We start from the raw sequence: 17,171 nt of genomic DNA on the forward strand, positions 1-17,171 counted from the left end.
ATAACCATCATGTTCACACAACACCTCTGCACTTACTCAACACGGAGACGGGAGATTAGTCAGTCAATCAATGGGAACATTTGACAGTGTAACTCTTTCACGTTTTGTCGTAAATGTAAAAGTAATGCCTTACTTTACTAGTTACTTTGAGGAAAAAAAGTAATCTGATTATTTAACTTGCGTTACTTATAACCTCCAACACTGAATGAACAGACGTCAGTCCATTTATAGAGTCTCTATATTCAGTGAGTAGAGAATATATACAGTTCATACATGGTGTTTTATAAACATAGTTCGGGAGGAGCACGTTCAGATAATTGACACAGGTGGAGAGCACTCAGCTAATCGACAGAGGTATATATACACGCAGCAGTCTTACCTCCATTCATTGACAGTTTTCTAGCATCCCTCCACCATCCCTTCTCCACACTTTTATTTTATCAGCCACTTACATACACGGGGGGTACTCTGGGTTCCGAGCTCGAAGCCCTCCCCCCGGACAGCACGCCAATACGCATTTAAATTACTCTCCATAAATTATATGTAAGTGTGAACTCGTGAAACAATATCCGTACAAACAGTCACACAGTGTATGTATCAGAAACTACATCTGACATTATCAGATACAGTTTGACAACAACGTCTGACCGTACTAGATACACAGTACATTACATGTGAGAGCAACATCTCAGAGAAGAGCCCTGCTGGTGTGTGAAGATCTGACTGAGCCAGCAGGGGGCAGCAGTGCCAATGATCAGGGTGGCATGAATGCTTCTCCTGTAGCCACGAAGAAGACCAGCTATGGACCAGCCCACAAGGTGACAACAGAGCTTTCAGTCTAACAAAACTATTTCCCTCAGAGGGAGAGTCGCATGAGTGCACTGCACACCTGTCTCTGTCTGAGGTCTGGCCCAATGTCTTCATAAGAAATCATCCACAAGACCTTGAGTAACCCAGAGAGTAAGAGCTCACACACACACACACACACACATTTATCATCTATTATTTATCCTACCGTGACAAACTGTAAGAATGAATTGTTTTGAGTGTCTTAGTTTTTTATTTCCTCAGAAAAGGTGTAGTGCACTGGACACTGTAAGCCACTCCGCCACAATGTTTCTGGCATATCTGATGGTCCACGGTGACATATTGCCGGATGATCCCATTTGATGTCATCCCATGTTGGAGGCCCCCCACACCCCTCCACCCTTCAGAATAAAAAATAAAAAAACTTAACACAAATGATTCCTAACCTTTTTGTTGCATCCAAAATCGCATATTCTCTTGAGTAGGTACTTATTTTTAATAAGTAATTACTTCACGAGCACTAAAAAACGATGTTCTATATAGTATGAGTGTGTGTAGTATGAATGTAATCTGGACGTACTACATCCGCCGTGTTGTCATTATCATGTGACCTACCGCCGTCAGTTTCGTCACTTCCCTACCATTCACAAATCCTCTCCCGTGGCCTCATGGGATAGTAAAGTGTCCATTGTATACACACTTCAGAATCTCACTGGAAGTATTAGGTCATTGGGGTACTGTTTGCCTACTCTTTCATGAGTACTTTGAATTCAGACATCCTATTCCTGTCACTGTTTTTCAGCCTACTTTATAGTATGTGATTTTAGATGCACCCTAACTGTGTCCCAAAGGATAGTATGTTGAAAAGACTGCAAAAAGTCCCCGGATGGTCTGTTATGTCTGGTAGATTTTCGAAGTGTGGATCCATACACACTAGCCTATAACAGCTAATATTGCCCACACAAACCATTGCGCTTTGGAGAATCCAGAACTACAAACATGAATAAAAAGTGTTAAAAACTACAAACATGGTCGGGTCACTCCCAAGTCCAAAAAGTGCTCATTCAGAATCTCAAGTAACAAATTAAGGAGACTAAACCAATGCAAGGAAAAAATATTTCAAGTTGCGGTGTGTCCGCAGTGGACAAATACTGGTTTGACATCTTCCAAGGATGTCTGTGGCTATGCTGTCGGCTCAATATGAGTGTATGATTGTGTAACTTTACATGATCTGAATGAGGCAACTTTGAAACATTCCACCAGCAAGGAACAGTGAACGAAAATGTTCTGGAGAGGGATTTTATGCCTCTCTGGTACCACAAGTTGTCGCTCATTTGCTGATCGTAGGCTTCTGGAAGGAAAGTCCACTCGTAGGAGCGAGTGGAAAGAGGAACAAGCTGTTTTTGAAATGTGGTCTTTACAGGTCAGTTGGTCATCAAAGGCTACTCCAAGATTTCTGACCGACCTTAATCAAGGATGAACCGAGCTGGATGGTGAAGTCGTGCTGTAGAGTCGGATTAGCAGGGAAGACGAGAAGCTCAGTCTTTGCCAGGTTGAGCTGCAGGTGATGTTTTTTCATCCATGCCGAGATGTCCGCCAGACAGCTGGAGATTCGTGCAGCTACTGTGGGGTCATCTGGTTGAAATGAAAGGTAGAGCTGTGTCATCAGCATAGCAGTGGTATGAGAAGCCATGTGTCTGTATGATGGGTCCCAGTGATGTAGTGTAAATGGAGAAGAGGAGGGGTCCGAGAACTGAGCCCTGAGGAACCCCTGTGATCATTTGATGTGCTTTGGATACCTCCCGGTGACAAAACTGGGAAACGTGCTGTGTGAATTAAACCTATCATTGAATGAACTGTATCCTACGATTGTATAAAAAATAAAAATGTTACAAAGTCAAGCAACAAAGCACATTAATATAAAAATTTCCTATTAAATATTATTATGAAAATGTTGCCAATTATTAAGTACATTATTACACTTATTTTTTTCATTACGATACCCCAAGACTAACACATTAATGTTAAAGGATTAGTTCACTTTTAAATAAACTTTTGCTGATAATTTACTCACCCCCATGTCATCCAAGATGTCCATGTCTTTCTTTCTGCAGTCGAAAAGAAATTCAGGTTTTTGATGAAAAATTCCAGGAATTTTCTCCATATAATGGACTTCAGTGGGCCCCAAACAGTTCAAGGTCCAAATGACAGTTTCAGTGCAGCTTCAAAGGGCTTTAAACGATACCAGACGATGAATAAGGGTCTTATCTAGCGAAAATATCAGTTTCTGTGAGAAACCGAGCAGTATTTATGCTATTATTTTACCTTTTATCAGACGAACGTAATCGTCTCTGAGCTCTGCTATAACTTCCACTAAGTGAGGTCAAAATACAAGCGTGGTCATAGATGTATACGTAGATGCCTCATTAGCGCCTGCACGGATCAGTCGAATGAGCATCTACGATCGATATATCTATGACCACGCTCGTATTTGACCTCACTTAGCGGAAGTTATGGCGGAGCTGAGAGATGATCACGTTCGTCTGATAAGAGATGAAATAATAGCATAAATACTCCTCGGTTTCTCGCAGAAACTGATCGTTTCGCTAGATAAGACCCTTATTTATTGTCTGGTATTTAAAGCCCTTTGAAGCTGCACTGAAACTGTCATTTGGACCTTGAACCATTTGCAGCCCATTGAAGTCCATTATATGGAGAAAAACCCTGGAATGTTTTCATCCAAAACCTTAATTAATTTTCGACTGCAGAAAGAAAGACAAGGACATCTTGGATGACATGGGGGTGAGTAAATTATCAGCAAAAGTTTATCAGTTACATAGTTGAGAATCTTCTTTATACAAATTGTTTTTTACAAAGATTGATTGGCAAATTAAAAGAAATCCCATTGTTTTTGCCTATACATGTCATTTCATGTCTTTTTATTTTTAAACAACTGGTGTCCACTACAGAGGACATAGCATATGAATAAAACCTCTTATTTAAAAATATACCATTTGTTTCTTATGCTCTAAAAAACATAGTGACATGAACAAAATACTAAATTCAAATTATTACTTTTGTAAATATACTTTTTTTCTGGATCTCAAGAGGATATAACAAATGAACTATTTTGAAATATGTTGCTTCATTTTCAAATATATCCTATTAAGGTTATCTTTTATTGTTATTTTATGTTATTTCATAACAGTTGAGAATCATCTTTATACAAAAATGTTTTAAAATAAAAAATCCTGAAACCCAAAAATGTATAGGTAAAAAAAAATCCTATTGTCATTTCATGTCTTTTAATTTTTAATAAAACATCTTATTTTCCACATTTTTCTTATTTTGCTCTAAACAACGTATTGACATGACAAAAATACTAAATTAAAAAAACCAAAAAAACATTTCTGGGTCTAGGATATAGCAAATTAACTCTTTGAAATATGTTGCTTTAATTTCAAATAGGCTATATCCTATTGATGTTATCTTTTATAGTTTCCTTTTAAAATCAGTTCAGTGGGATATTTAAGACTGGACTATAGTATGAATGTATATCCTCATCTTAAGCCTTCACAATAAGCATATTACAAAGACTCCGACCTCCCTTCACAGACAAACGCTCAATTAACAGCTCGAGGTGTGATGCGGTAATTGATACAGGATGGGCCCGTGTGTATATTCAGAGTTCGCCCTTTGAAGTCGGCTAAACAAGCTACTTGTCAAATGTTTATTCCAGTAGAGCCTACAAGGCAGCGGCGATACCCCAAATTTGATCAAATTCATAACACCCGCAGCAGACAAAAGCGTCATCGCTTCCAAATTAGATTGACGGCCACCTACGTCCAACCTGATTGGCTGACCCGAGCGTTCTCGCTTCACAGCTGATTCACATTGTAAATGGCACGCGGGAACGGAACCCTGTCGGCTTTAAAACCGAAGGGCGAACAGTTGTCGATACGTGCGACTTGCCAAGCACAGGGTTTAGTCCGCGGCTTCCACCTGGGATAAGGCGACAGAGTCAAGTGCTTGTTCAGAGTTCAGTCAGGTGTTTTTGAGCACTTTTTGAACGCAAAAACCTCTGTTTTGTTGACCTGCCATTGAGGTTTTTTAAAGCAGTCCAAAAACGCATAGCCATGTTTGAGGTAAGGTGTTTGTTTACTTTTTTCTTTAAGATTCATGCTTTTCTGTTTTTTTTTTATTTATTAATAAATGCATTCAACACAAAATACAAGGAGTAACTGTGATGGGAGCCACTTAAATTATTACTATAGGCTACAACTTCTATTTAATGGTAAAATGCATAACATGATAAACAAATGTACAAAAGCTGTCACTGGGGTGGTACACCTTTTTTGAATCCCAAGAGTGCATAGGGTACCTCAAAGGGTACTGTCCCAGTGGGTTTTGTTTTTGAGAGCGCATATTAATATAACAACTGAATGTCTATGCTTTCTAGGCAATGGTGAAATGCATTCAGATTTAAGTCCTAAAAAGCAACTTTCTTTCCCCTCCCACTAGACCAGTCAAGATGACCTGTTTCTGTTCCCTACTGAAGGCCAGAATGAGGCTTTCTTTCCTGAGGCTGAACGTTTCGGAAGTGGGAGCCTGTCCCTCGCCGAGGCCTTGCTTCCCCTGGTTGAGTCTCCATCATCACCCCCGATGACCCCCTGGCTCTGCTCCACTCGCTACAAGACCGAACTGTGCAGCCGCTACGCTGAGACGGGTACCTGCAAGTATGCCGAGCGCTGCCAGTTTGCCCATGGCCTCCATGATCTCCATGTTCCCTCCCGCCATCCCAAGTACAAAACCGAGCTGTGCCGTACCTACCACACCGCTGGATACTGCGTCTATGGCACGCGTTGTCTGTTCGTGCACAACCTTAAAGAGCAGAGGCCTGTCCGGCCCCGGCGCAGGAATGTACCATGCCGTACCTATCGTGCGTTTGGGGTTTGCCCTTTTGGCACCAGATGCCACTTCCTGCACGTCGAGGGTGGCTCGGAATCAGACGGTGGGGACGAAGGGCGAACCTGGCCATCTCCATCTCCATCTCCATCACAATCCCAAGAGTGGAAGCCTCGCGGTGCCCTCTGTCGCACCTTTAGCGCGTTTGGTTTCTGTCTTTATGGCACCCGTTGCCGGTTCCAGCATGGGCTTCCCAATGCAATCAAAGGTCTCAACTTGAACCGCACAACCTGGCCCCATCAGATGACCAACGGGGGATCTCTTTCGCCCGTCTCGGACATTTGTTCGTCACCATCTCCGCCTCCATCTGCTCTGACCTCGCCGGTGTTCCCCGATGGCTCGGGTCCGGTCACGCCACCATCAGTAGAGGCGGTGGCCAACAACGCCTTCGCCTTCAGCAGCCAGCATCTGAACGACCTGCTGCTCCCTCTGGCCCTTCGGCTCCAGCAGTTGGAGAAGGCTGCCAATGCTGGCCCTCAAGATGCTCTGGTATAAAGCCCGTGGTGATCCCAGAAGTTAACTGCTATAAGCTTTAACTGTGCCAAATTCATATTTAATGTGTTTTTATTAGTGTGTACAGTGTTTCTCTGCAACTTGTTTTTAACACCCTTGAGACTGACTCAAGTGTTTGTTTTATTTTCTTAATTCAAGTCTGTCTTGTACTTCAGATGCCACTTATTTTTGACAGACTGAACTAAGCCTGTAATTGACTTATTTTACTGGTGTGTGTGTATATATGACTGATTTGATTATGAATGTTTCTAACTAAATGATTTTTAAACTAAGTGATCTAAGTTATTGTAGGAATGTCAGCATCCTTGGATCTCAATAAAACCTCCTAAAAGTATTTGATACGCTATTGTCTTTTCTAGAAATGCTACCTTGTGCCAAAGCATTAACCTTTTGAACGCTACTTTGGCTAAACTGCAACTTTTGGCATGTCTAGTGGAAGTACCATGACAGTTTTAGGTAAGGATTATAGAAGACTCTACTTTAAATTAGTAGTTTTTTTTTTTTTTTTTTTTTTTTTGAGTAGCACTTTCTACCTTACAAGGGACGTGTCCGTCACGTTATTTTAAGTCTGGGTTTTTTGTTGTGTTTAATTGCCTCGGACCCACTTCAAGTAGGCCTATAAAGTGAAGAAGTTGTGTAAAAATGACGAATCCTTTGACTAAACTTTTCTAATCGGTCTTCAGAAAAACGTTACTAACGTAAGTTGTTACTTGTGGTTTTGAATTATGACAAGTAAAATGTTTAAGATTTATTTTAAAATGTAAACAATTCCTTCCAGCACTCTTTTGTGGACCACTCCATTACTAATGGCTGACTAATTTTGCTGAGCGGATCAGGCATACGATCTTTAGTGAACCGATTCAAAAGATTCGATTGCTAAGGTGAATCAAAACGCCACCGGTCGTAAGAATGCATGCGCATGCGCGAGGTTTGGCCAATCAGGCGCTTCCCTCAAGTTCACCCGTGTGTTGTAAACAGTCTGCACAGCTTAGCTGCTTGTGCTAATATAGGCACATAACGCTTGTAAAAAAGTAACTTATATTTATTTATGAACCGATACGTCGCAAATACGAAGGTACTGTGCATGATTTAGCCCCATTTTTGTCATTGCAAGTGTGCTAAGGCAGCCTAGCGAGGAGAATAGAATAGAGACGGATGCTACGCGTTCTGGTCGCTTTATCTTTAAACATTTTCTGTATTTGTTTAGTGATTCTCTAACGTGAAGATGGCGGAGAGGGAGGAACGGCGCTTCGCTGAGGTGCCCCGGGAATCCATCAAACTGATGGCCGAGAGCACGGGAGTGGAGCTCAGCGAGGAGGTGGCAGCTCTGCTGGCCGAGGATGTGTGTTACCGCCTCAGAGAGGCAACACAGGTCACTTATGAGCTCATGTTTTCATCTTGGGTTTTATAATGCCTTATATTTACATGCAGATTTCCCAATTTACACGTTCACGTCTGTCATTTGCAGATGTTGTTGTGTGCATGCATTGAATGCGCGTGTCTGATTATTCTTTTAAAGCAATTATGTGGGCTATTGTTTACGAAAGTTTCCTTCTGAAGCTGTTATGACTGTTATTTGACATCAACATGAATGCTGTTCGTGTTTTGCCTGCTTTTATACATCTGTGCAGCTGTTTTACATCTACGGTACACATCTTGCTTTAACCTCCCAAGCCGCAGGAAACCAGTCTTTTGAATTTAGTATTTAGTCATTTTTCTTGTTTGTTGCATAAGAAACAAATGGAAATTGTTTTTTAAAATGATATTTTATTCATATGTTATGCTATGTCCTCGTTAGTGGACACCAGGAAAATAAATGGGATTTTCTTTTCATTCACCAATCAATTTTCAGGTTTCAGGATTTTTTAACTAAGCTTTGTTTAAAGATGATTCTCAACTATGTTATGAAAGATATAACGAAATTAATTGAAACACCATTTTACTTTATGCAATATGTGGGTAAAATGGCCATACATCCCATTCAATGCAATGTATCTATATACTGCATCTAATTTGCATATTCATGTGTTCTTGGAGAAACATGTAATGAGAAAAGAAGAGTAATAGTTGGCAACATTTTCATAATATTATCTAACATTTTATAGGAACATTGATATGTAATTTATTTCCCTATTCACTTCTTGTTAAACATACTTTAAGTCCCGGTGTCCTCTATTGAGGACATGTATGAAATCAACATGTTTTGTAACAGAACGTCCATAACATTTTCCTGAGATGTTGATTTATTACTTACAATTATTACAAACTATTTGAAAATGTAATTGAAATGATAATGACAAAAAAATTCACTCCATAAGAGTGCTACATTTGATCATTCAGTCATTTCTAAAGACCAAGGAGAAATTGTTGTCCTGGTGAAACCTCAAAAGAAATGCTATCTCTGAAAAGCCCTGACTGTGCTCTTTACAGGACATCCAGACTTAAAACTGGAACATGTATGGTGTCAGAAAAAAAACCTAAAATATAATGTACGTGAACAGTGGCACTCAGGAGGTTAAAGCTGTGTTGTTGAGTGCTACTTACATGGTCACATGTTTCCAGCTTAAGCTTTTGTTGATGATGTTTTGCATGTATGTGTTTTTATTCCTCGAAAGCTTTTGTAAGGAAACAATGTCATAAAATCTGCAAAGAAGCAACCTAAGGCTGTGCATTTCATCTGTTTGCCCCACTACAGAACAGCTCACAGTTTATGAGACATGCAAAGAGAAGGAAACTGAGCGTGGAAGACTTCAATAGAGCGCTACGGTGGAGCAATACTGAGGTATTCATTTTTAATGTGAATGTGCATTATGGTGTTGTTTGATACACTTTAACATGTGGAGAGCTACGTTACACTTGCTGTTTATATTACAGACCGTTTGCGGCTACGGTGCGCAAGACGCCTTACCATTCCGCCCACTAAAGGAAGGAGAGCTTTTCTTTGTAGAGGATCGAGAGGTAAATCTGGTGGAGTTGGCACTTGCTACCAACATCCCCAAAGGCTGTGCAGAGACGCTGGTTCGAGGTAAGACGGGTATCATTAGTGAAACTTACTCAAATTTACTATCTTGCGATTTTTAAAAAGATTTATGTAGTTTGTTTTGTCTCATCGGCAGTGAATGTGTCATATCTTGATGGGAAAGGCAATCTCGAATCTCAAGGCACAGGTAAACCTCAAAATATGCTGCTGATTTAAAATGATTTGTCAGTTTTAAATTGTATCAGGGATGGGGGGGGGGGGGCGTTTTATAGTGGAACTACTTTAATTTGAATGTATTATAATGAATTAATTAATATATTTCATTTATATGCCCCAATATAAACAAAACCATTATATGCCGGTACTACACAATACAGCAATTTCAAAAAGCAAATTCAATAATTGCACAGTTATCTTTAAAAAATGATCATCATCAAAATAATATACTGTAAATATTCAATATATCTTTCCGCTCTATTCTGTGTTGGTTTACTTCTAACATGTAACTGTAAGGGACTGATGGCGTGTTTCTTGTTAGTGCCCACTGCGGTGCAGTCTCTATCAGAGGATCTCCTGAAGTATTACCAACAAATCACACGAGCCATTTTAGGAGAGGACCCACATCTCATGAAGGTACCTCCACTACCTTTCAAAAGTTTGGGATCAGTAATTGTTTTATTATTATTATTGGTATAAATGTTTCTTGGGCATCAAATCCGCATATTGGAATGATTTCTGAAGGATCATGTGACTTAAGACTGAAGTAATGATGCTAAAACTACAGCTATGCATCACAGCAATAAATTATTACAGTTATTTTAAAGGAACACTCCATTATTTTTTGAAAATAGGCTCATTTTCCAACTCCCCTAGAGTTAAACAGTTGAGTTTTACCATTTTCGAATCCATTCAGCCGATCTCCGGGTCTGGCGGTAGCACTTTTAGCATAGCTTAGTACACGATGTAACTACAGAAGAGTTAAGTTTTAAATAGGAAAAATATCAAAACTCTTTGGTCATTTTTTGAGGGAGATGCTAACGGTCTAATCAGATTCAATGATCTATGCTAAGCTATGCTAAAAGTGCTACCGCCAGACCCGGAGATCGGCTGAATGGATTCGAAAATGGTAAAACTCAACTGTTTAACTCAAGGGGAGTTGGAAAATGAGCGTATTTTCTATATTGTTCCTTTAAATTGTAATAATATTTAATCATACAGACCCCCATACTTTATGGTAGTGCTTTTATTTCACTAATGTATATATTAAAACATTAAAATATACATCAGAGCACAGCTGAGACTGAGCAGTTTTGTTTTGTATAATAATGTTTTACTTTCTCCATCAGGTGGCTTTGCTAGACCTCCAGTCCAATTCAAAGATCGCTGCCCTCCTGCCTTACTTCGTTTACGTCATCAGTGGGGTGAGTTTGCTTTGTCCAGGAAGTAAAAATGCCTTCTTTAATTTCTAGCTTGTATAATAATGCATGTTTTGTAATTGCTGTAAAAAAAAGAGTGAATCTTGTTGCATGACCATGGGCTTTTTGGTCGATCGGATCACAAATAGACAATGCTAAATACAAGTGTAAATGGGGTTTAAAACATTTTGAGCTTTCCACTTTAGACCACTTCCAGAGGTAGTCGAAAATGCATTCGCCCCGTTTGATTTCGTAGTGTAAACGCTCATGTGGTTAAATGTGTTCGTACAGCCACAAAAGCCTACTCTCCGCCTACTGACCTAATGTGTAAACATTATGGGAAGTGCACTAGCCAGACAGGATTTAAACTTTGTCTGCTTAAGACCCAAGTTTGTTTTGAAGTGGAAAAACATACCAAGCACAATGTTCTCTCAGCCATTCCTGATTTCTAACACTTACTCACAGCGTTCGGCTGGTCTTTAGGTTATCAGAGCAGAAACTAAAGCTGCTGCTCTCTGTATGTTTTCCGTTGTCTCCAGGTGCTTTTATATGTAAATTGTGTGAGCTCATACATTTACCCACCTATTGACCAAAGAAATCAGGACAGAAGGAGAGAGACAGATTAAAACACCAGGTGTAAACGGGAATGTGTCTCCCTCGTCCACTTGTGATTCGATCGAACAAAAAACATCTTAATACCAGGTGTAAACATGGCCTATGATTCTGTCTTTTTCTTAGGTAAAGTCAGTAAGTCATGATCTGGACCAGTTAAACAGGCTCTTACACATGGTGAAGAGTTTGGTGCAGAACCCGTACCTGTATCTGGGCTCATATGTGCGAAGTCTGGTGTCTAGTGTCATGTACTGCATCCTGGAGCCTCTGGCTGCCTCCATCAACCCCCTCAACGATCACTGGACCCTGAGAGACTACGCAGCCCTTCTGCTCAGCCACATTTTCTGGTATTTCTTGAGCATCCTACAGTCAAATACTTAAAAAATTATGAACTTTTATACTACAAAATGTTCTTTTCCATTGAATCTTTATTTAATCACTTTACCCAGTTCATCAAATTGTTCTGACTGGTGGTTTTCCCCACGTTGACTTGTAGGACACATGGTGATCTTGTGAGTGGGCTGTACCATCAGATCCTTCTGTCTCTGCAGAAAGTTCTTTCCGATCCAGTTCGACCTCTCTGTTCTCACTACGGAGCTGTAGTGGGTCTGCATGCTCTCGGCTGGAAGGTAAACCGCAGACAGCACAACACCCACAAACATAAATGCACTTCTTACTCCTAAACGTTGCACTGTTTTTGTGTATGTGTTTGACACAGGCTGTTGAACGTGTGCTGTATCCTCACCTCCCTGCCTACTGGGCGAATTTACAAGCTGTGTTGGATGATTACTCTGTGTCTAACGCTCAGGTGAAAGCAGATGGCCACAAAGTCTATGGAGCCATTCTGGTAAGTATAGTACTTTAAAGGGTTAGTTCACCCAAAAATGAAAATTCTGTCATTAATTTCTCACCCTCATGTCGTTCGACACCCGTAAGTCCTCCGTTCATATTCGGAACACAAATGAAGATATTTTTGTTGAAAGCTGATGGCTGAGAAAGGCTTCAGATAGGCCTCCATTGGCATTCAGTACATTTACACTCCCAAGACGCATAAAAGGCACTTAAAACGTTGTTACAAAGTCCATCTCACCACAGTGGCTCTACAATAATTTTACGATGCGACGACAATAGTTTTTGTGCGCAAAAAAAATATAAACATAACACCTTTAACCAACTTGTTATTGTCTTCCGTGTGTGCCTCCACGGCGCATGCGCGAGAATATGACGCAGATCCGGCGTTCGGACACATGACCCAGAAGCGATTTGTTTACAAGCAGAGGAAGACGCGCGTATCTCAGCTGTTGGATTCTACATTGATCGTGCTTTAGGTCTCGGCGTAGTTCTCAAAATGGGGCTTAAGTGTGCATTTCATGTATTACCGAACGCTGGCGCTACGTCATATTCTCGCGCATGCGTCGTGGAGGCACACACGGAAGACAAGAACAAGTTAGATAAAGGTGTTATTTAGATTTTTTTTTGCGCACAAAAACTATTGTCGTCGCATCGTAAAATTATTGTAGAGCCACTGTGGTGAGATGGACTTTGTAACAACGTTTTAAGTGCCTTTTATGGGTCTTGTGAGTGTAAATGTACTGAATGCCAATGGAGGCCTATCTGAAGCTTTTCTCAGCCATCAGCTTTCAACAAAAATATCTTCATTTGTGTTCCGAATATGAACGGAGGTCTTACGGGTGTCGAACGACATGAGGGTGAGTAATTAATGACAGAATTTTCATTTTTGGGTGAACTAACCCTTTAAACATTGACTATGGTCAGGTGCACACATTTCTTTTCAGTATGTTGATATAAATTAATAGATTTTTTTCAAGTACATTCTTACATTTTGAAATGCAGTATGCAGTCTCTGTGACACCTTCCATTAGGGCTGCATGATTTGGGGCGAGATAGAGAAAAAAAATAGAGCTACAAATTTTTTTATATATATATATATATATATATATATATATATATATATATATATATATATATATATATATATATATATATATATATATATATATATATATATATATATATATATATATATATATATACTATACAAGTGATAATAATAATAATTGTACTACAAAATAAAATAATAATAATGAAAATGATTACAATGTGAAGTCTCCATGACACATTTCATTAGGGCCAGACATTTAAGCCAAACATTTGTTTTATATATATATATACCAATATGATATAATGAAGAAAGAATTTTACTATTTATTGTTCTTATTTTTATTGGTAGTTGTAATAGTAGTAGTAATGATGGTTATTATTTAATTAAATTACATTAAATTGGCATATTATTTGAAATATCTGCATTACAATTTTACTGTAAAATAATATAATACAAATAATAATAATTATTCTTATTACTACTAAATTAAAATACTAAACAAGAAATATTACTATTGTAATGTCTCTCTGTGAAATACTACAATACTAATATTTATAGCTGTGTTAATTTCTACATTTAAGCTTTTATTTTGGTGGGAAACCACAGGGAGCCCTTAAAGCGTCTCTTTTGTTCAGCCCATATAGTTTAGCACATTCAGTTATAATCGTTTCTCATTACAAGTTTGGGAAGATTGTTGGCCCATTTTGTGTTTCCAAATGCACGTTTTAAGCGACCCAAACAAACTCGGTTTGATTGGAAGATGGGGGTTGTGTGTAACAGCATTTAGTGCAACCACTCTGAGTCACTGAAAATACAAGATTTATGAGCTGCTTGCATGTAAAAGAACACAGTGCATTGCTTCACTCTGAAACGAGCAGTGCATATATTTATATTTAATTACATCGCAGCCTCTAGAAGTCACATCACAATTTCATGTTTTATTTAGATTAATTGTGCAGCCCTACCTTCTATACAACATTTTATTTGCCCAACTCTAATGTCTCTCATCTAAACCTCAAATGACCACTATATTTTCCTCCCTGAAGGTGGCGGTAGAACGTTTGCTGAAGATGAAGGCACTCAGTCTGACCATGGCAAAAGAAGGAGGAGGTGGTGCTGCTCCACCGGGCACTGCCGCAGGGCCTGTGGGGTTCAGAGAAAACTCACCTGGCCTCAGCCCACCTCCTGAACCCCTTTCTGAACCTCCTCTTGGCATTGCAAGCCATTTACAAGCAGGTGGAGCCGGCTGCCCATGGGAAGAGTGGACTCCTGTATCTCTTCCTGCCATGTACTGTGAACTCTACTCCTTTTTTGGAGACAGTCTGGCTGTACGCTTCAGCACTGACCCGCCACTAGGTGGCACCCCACCTGCAGGGCCCTGCCAACCACTTGAGGGCAGGAAAGAGCCAGCGAGTGTTGCCCCTAATCTAGAGAGTACGCGCAAAATGCCCCAACTCACTGCCAGTATGAACATAAGCCCACGGCAAGATGGAAGCCCACGTACGGAACCACAACCACCTAGTCTGGCTGCCACCGGCCCGGGGAGGTAGGTGTCAAACGACTGAGTGCAACAGTCAGGTTCTGGAATAAAAATCCTATTTATTTTCTCCATAGGGGAACTGATTGTTAATGATAACTTAAACCTTTAAAAACAGACCTACTGTGAGCTACAAGGTTGTTAATCTGTGCAGTAGAATTCCCGGTGAAAAACTACATTATGACAGAAACCATTGGAAAAAAATAAGTTTGAAGTGTAATTTGATTATTTAGTTTGTCCCATTAGAACGCATAGAGAGGGCGGGGTTATGAGCTATACTGGGAACAACCACCTGGGGGCGATCAAGGCGCTTTGGCTTCACTTTTCAGGACGTGTGCGGCACACTTGTTTAAAACCATTTAGTAAACCTTTTTCTGATTTTCAAATTGTTATTTTGCTTCAAATCAAAGTTTGTAAGGTTGTGATTCACCTCGCAACTGGTTGGTTTGGATCTTGGCTTTAACAAAGACTTAAAAAACATTTTTATTAAATAAAACAATTAATGGGAACAATTATTCCGGAACCAAGAAAAAGTGGGCAGGCGCTGTTGCACCAAGTCCTGTCTTAAATGAGACTGACCAATACTACTTTAGCAAGTATTTTCATTTAAAACAATTAAAAATGTTAGCGAAGGAGCAAAAGGTCAGTTCACATTATGCTGATTTAATTGCATTTGAACATTGTGTGCAGTTTCTCACCGGGCGCTCTCTTTTTGTCCCGTGTCTGCAGATCTCTTACCCGCTCTTCCTCCTCATCTTCCGTCTCACGTTCCAGGTCATCCTCATCACGTCCAGGACGTTCAACCAGCCAATCCCGAGATATTTTCCCTAAAGCCCGTTTTCCGCCGCCTCAGGCTGGACCTCCCGCATTCGCTTTCATCATTGGCGGGCGGCAGATGGGACGACGCTGTCAGGGACGCCGCTTCCAGACGAGCTTTACTCCAACTCCGCCTCTTACGTCCCTCCCACCTCGTGCCTACGCCCACAAGCTACCGGTCATAGGAAGGGTCAGCAAACCTGTGCGTCGCTGGACGTGTTCCCATTACTCGCTTCATCTGCCTCTTTGAAATCCAAGGACGCTGCATGTGACGTTTAGAGAAACGTGAACCCAGTGACATGACTGCATCTTAGTAATTACAGGTGGAAAAAAAGGCAAGGATTATTTCGGGGAAGTTTTGAATGAACAACCTTTTTTCTGATTCTGATCAGTAGCATTAACTTTGAATTCTCTCATAGTTATGTCAGCATCTACTGCAGATAGTATAATAAAACCTGAAACCAAATAGATTAAGTTTATATTTACTGTACTTATTGCAGTACGAATCTACAGATACTGCTATACAATTGCCTTGGTTATTAGAGTATTTATGTATGAGTGAATGTCCTTTTTTTTTTTTTTAACATGTTGAACTTTTTTTTTGTAATGATGTGGGCCTATAAAAATAAATACAATAAATAATTTACTCGCAAGATGGTTTTATTTTATTTAAACTACCGTTTATAATGATTTCACATTGATCCTCTTTAATTAATTTAGCAAAAACTGTGCTTAATGCATGACCCTTAATGAGTTGTTAAAAATTTTATTAAAAAAAGATGTTTGCATTGTCCTAGAGAATAATTCTTATAGCATCATACATTTTAATTTATATATATATTAACAGTTTACCTAACAAAATAATTTTGTCTCACTCTTATGTTGTTCCAAACAAGTATGTCTTGAAAAAGTATTGCGAGTGAACGCAAAAGCCGTTAAATATAAAAATGTCTCCTGTTTTCCATCACTATGTCCCCTTAGAGCAGTGAATCTCAACCGTTTTGACTTCAAGGCCCTCCCATTGTCCACAACAGCACAGTCATGTGAAAAAGAAAGTACACCCTTTTGAATTCTAGGGTTTTATGTATCGGGGTATAATAAAAAATCTGTTCTTTAGAAGGTCTTAAAGTTAGGGAAATACAACCTCAGATGAACAACAACACATTACATTGTTTATTTAACAAAAGCTAGGCCAAAATGCCATGTATGACTAACTAAGCAAGTACACCCTGACGGCTTCCATAGGAATAAAGAAGGTAAGTAGCAGTCAGGCGTTGCTAATCAAATGCCTTTGATTATTTGATCATCAGCAAGTGTCAGCAACACCTCAGAGAAGTTTCGGCAGTTTGCTGGTTAGGAGCATTCAGGTGTGTTAACACAATGCCAAGGAAGAAAGACATCAGCAATGATCTTACAGAAGCAATAATTGCTGCCCATCAATCTGGGAAGGGTTACAAGGCCATTTCCAAACAATTTGAAGTCCATCATTCTACAGTGAGGAAGATTATTCACAAGTGGGAAAACTTTCAAAACAGTTGCCCATCTTTCCAGGAGTGGACGTCCCAGCAGATTATGCCCCTACACCTCAGACTCTGCAGGCCTCAGTAAACATGTTAAAAGTTC

At 39.8% G+C, this 17,171-nt stretch overlaps 2 protein-coding genes across 5 annotated transcripts; both read left to right on the forward strand.

Moving 5' to 3' along the window:
- Window positions 1-764: 764 nt before the first annotated feature.
- Window positions 765-6,267, forward strand: cth1 (cysteine three histidine 1; the record flags this gene model as incomplete). The annotated part of the gene is made up of 2 exons (XM_079804065.1): window positions 765-818; window positions 5,329-6,267. 2 exons carry the CDS (start codon window positions 765-767, stop codon window positions 6,265-6,267), a joined length of 993 nt encoding a protein of 330 aa, XP_079660191.1.
- Window positions 6,268-7,217: 950 nt separating this feature from the next.
- Window positions 7,218-16,341, forward strand: taf6l (TAF6-like RNA polymerase II, p300/CBP-associated factor (PCAF)-associated factor). 4 transcript variants are annotated; one of them, XM_079839123.1, is made up of 12 exons: window positions 7,218-7,360; window positions 7,493-7,657; window positions 8,981-9,067; window positions 9,160-9,310; window positions 9,402-9,452; window positions 9,804-9,898; window positions 10,612-10,686; window positions 11,419-11,639; window positions 11,789-11,921; window positions 12,011-12,139; window positions 14,242-14,741; window positions 15,462-16,341. In XM_079839123.1, exons 2-12 carry the CDS (start codon window positions 7,511-7,513, stop codon window positions 15,796-15,798), a joined length of 1,926 nt encoding a protein of 641 aa, XP_079695249.1. In that variant the 5' UTR covers window positions 7,218-7,360; window positions 7,493-7,510; the 3' UTR covers window positions 15,799-16,341. The 4 variants fall into 4 exon arrangements, with proteins under 4 accessions (XP_079695249.1, XP_079695251.1, XP_079695248.1 ...); XM_079839125.1 differs by having other exon boundaries at window positions 15,507-16,199; XM_079839122.1 differs by having other exon boundaries at window positions 7,225-7,360; window positions 9,381-9,452; window positions 15,462-16,199.
- The last annotated feature ends 830 nt before the right edge of the window (window positions 16,342-17,171 follow it).

The sequence above is a fragment of the Gobio gobio genome, assembly GCF_949357685.1.
Source record: "Gobio gobio genome assembly, chromosome: 2".
Classification (NCBI taxonomy): Eukaryota; Metazoa; Chordata; class Actinopteri; order Cypriniformes; family Gobionidae; genus Gobio; species Gobio gobio.

Bases quoted from the DNA above. Each gene is read 5' to 3' on its own strand.
- taf6l (XM_079839122.1), top strand. From the start codon at position 7,511: ATGGCGGAGAGGGAGGAACGGCGCTTCGCTGAGGTGCCCCGGGAATCC. The intron at 7,658-8,980 runs GTCACTTATGAG...GCCCCACTACAG, and splicing joins GCCTCAGAGAGGCAACACAG to AACAGCTCACAGTTTATGAG. The intron at 10,687-11,418 runs GTGAGTTTGCTT...TCTTTTTCTTAG, and splicing joins TCGTTTACGTCATCAGTGGG to GTAAAGTCAGTAAGTCATGA.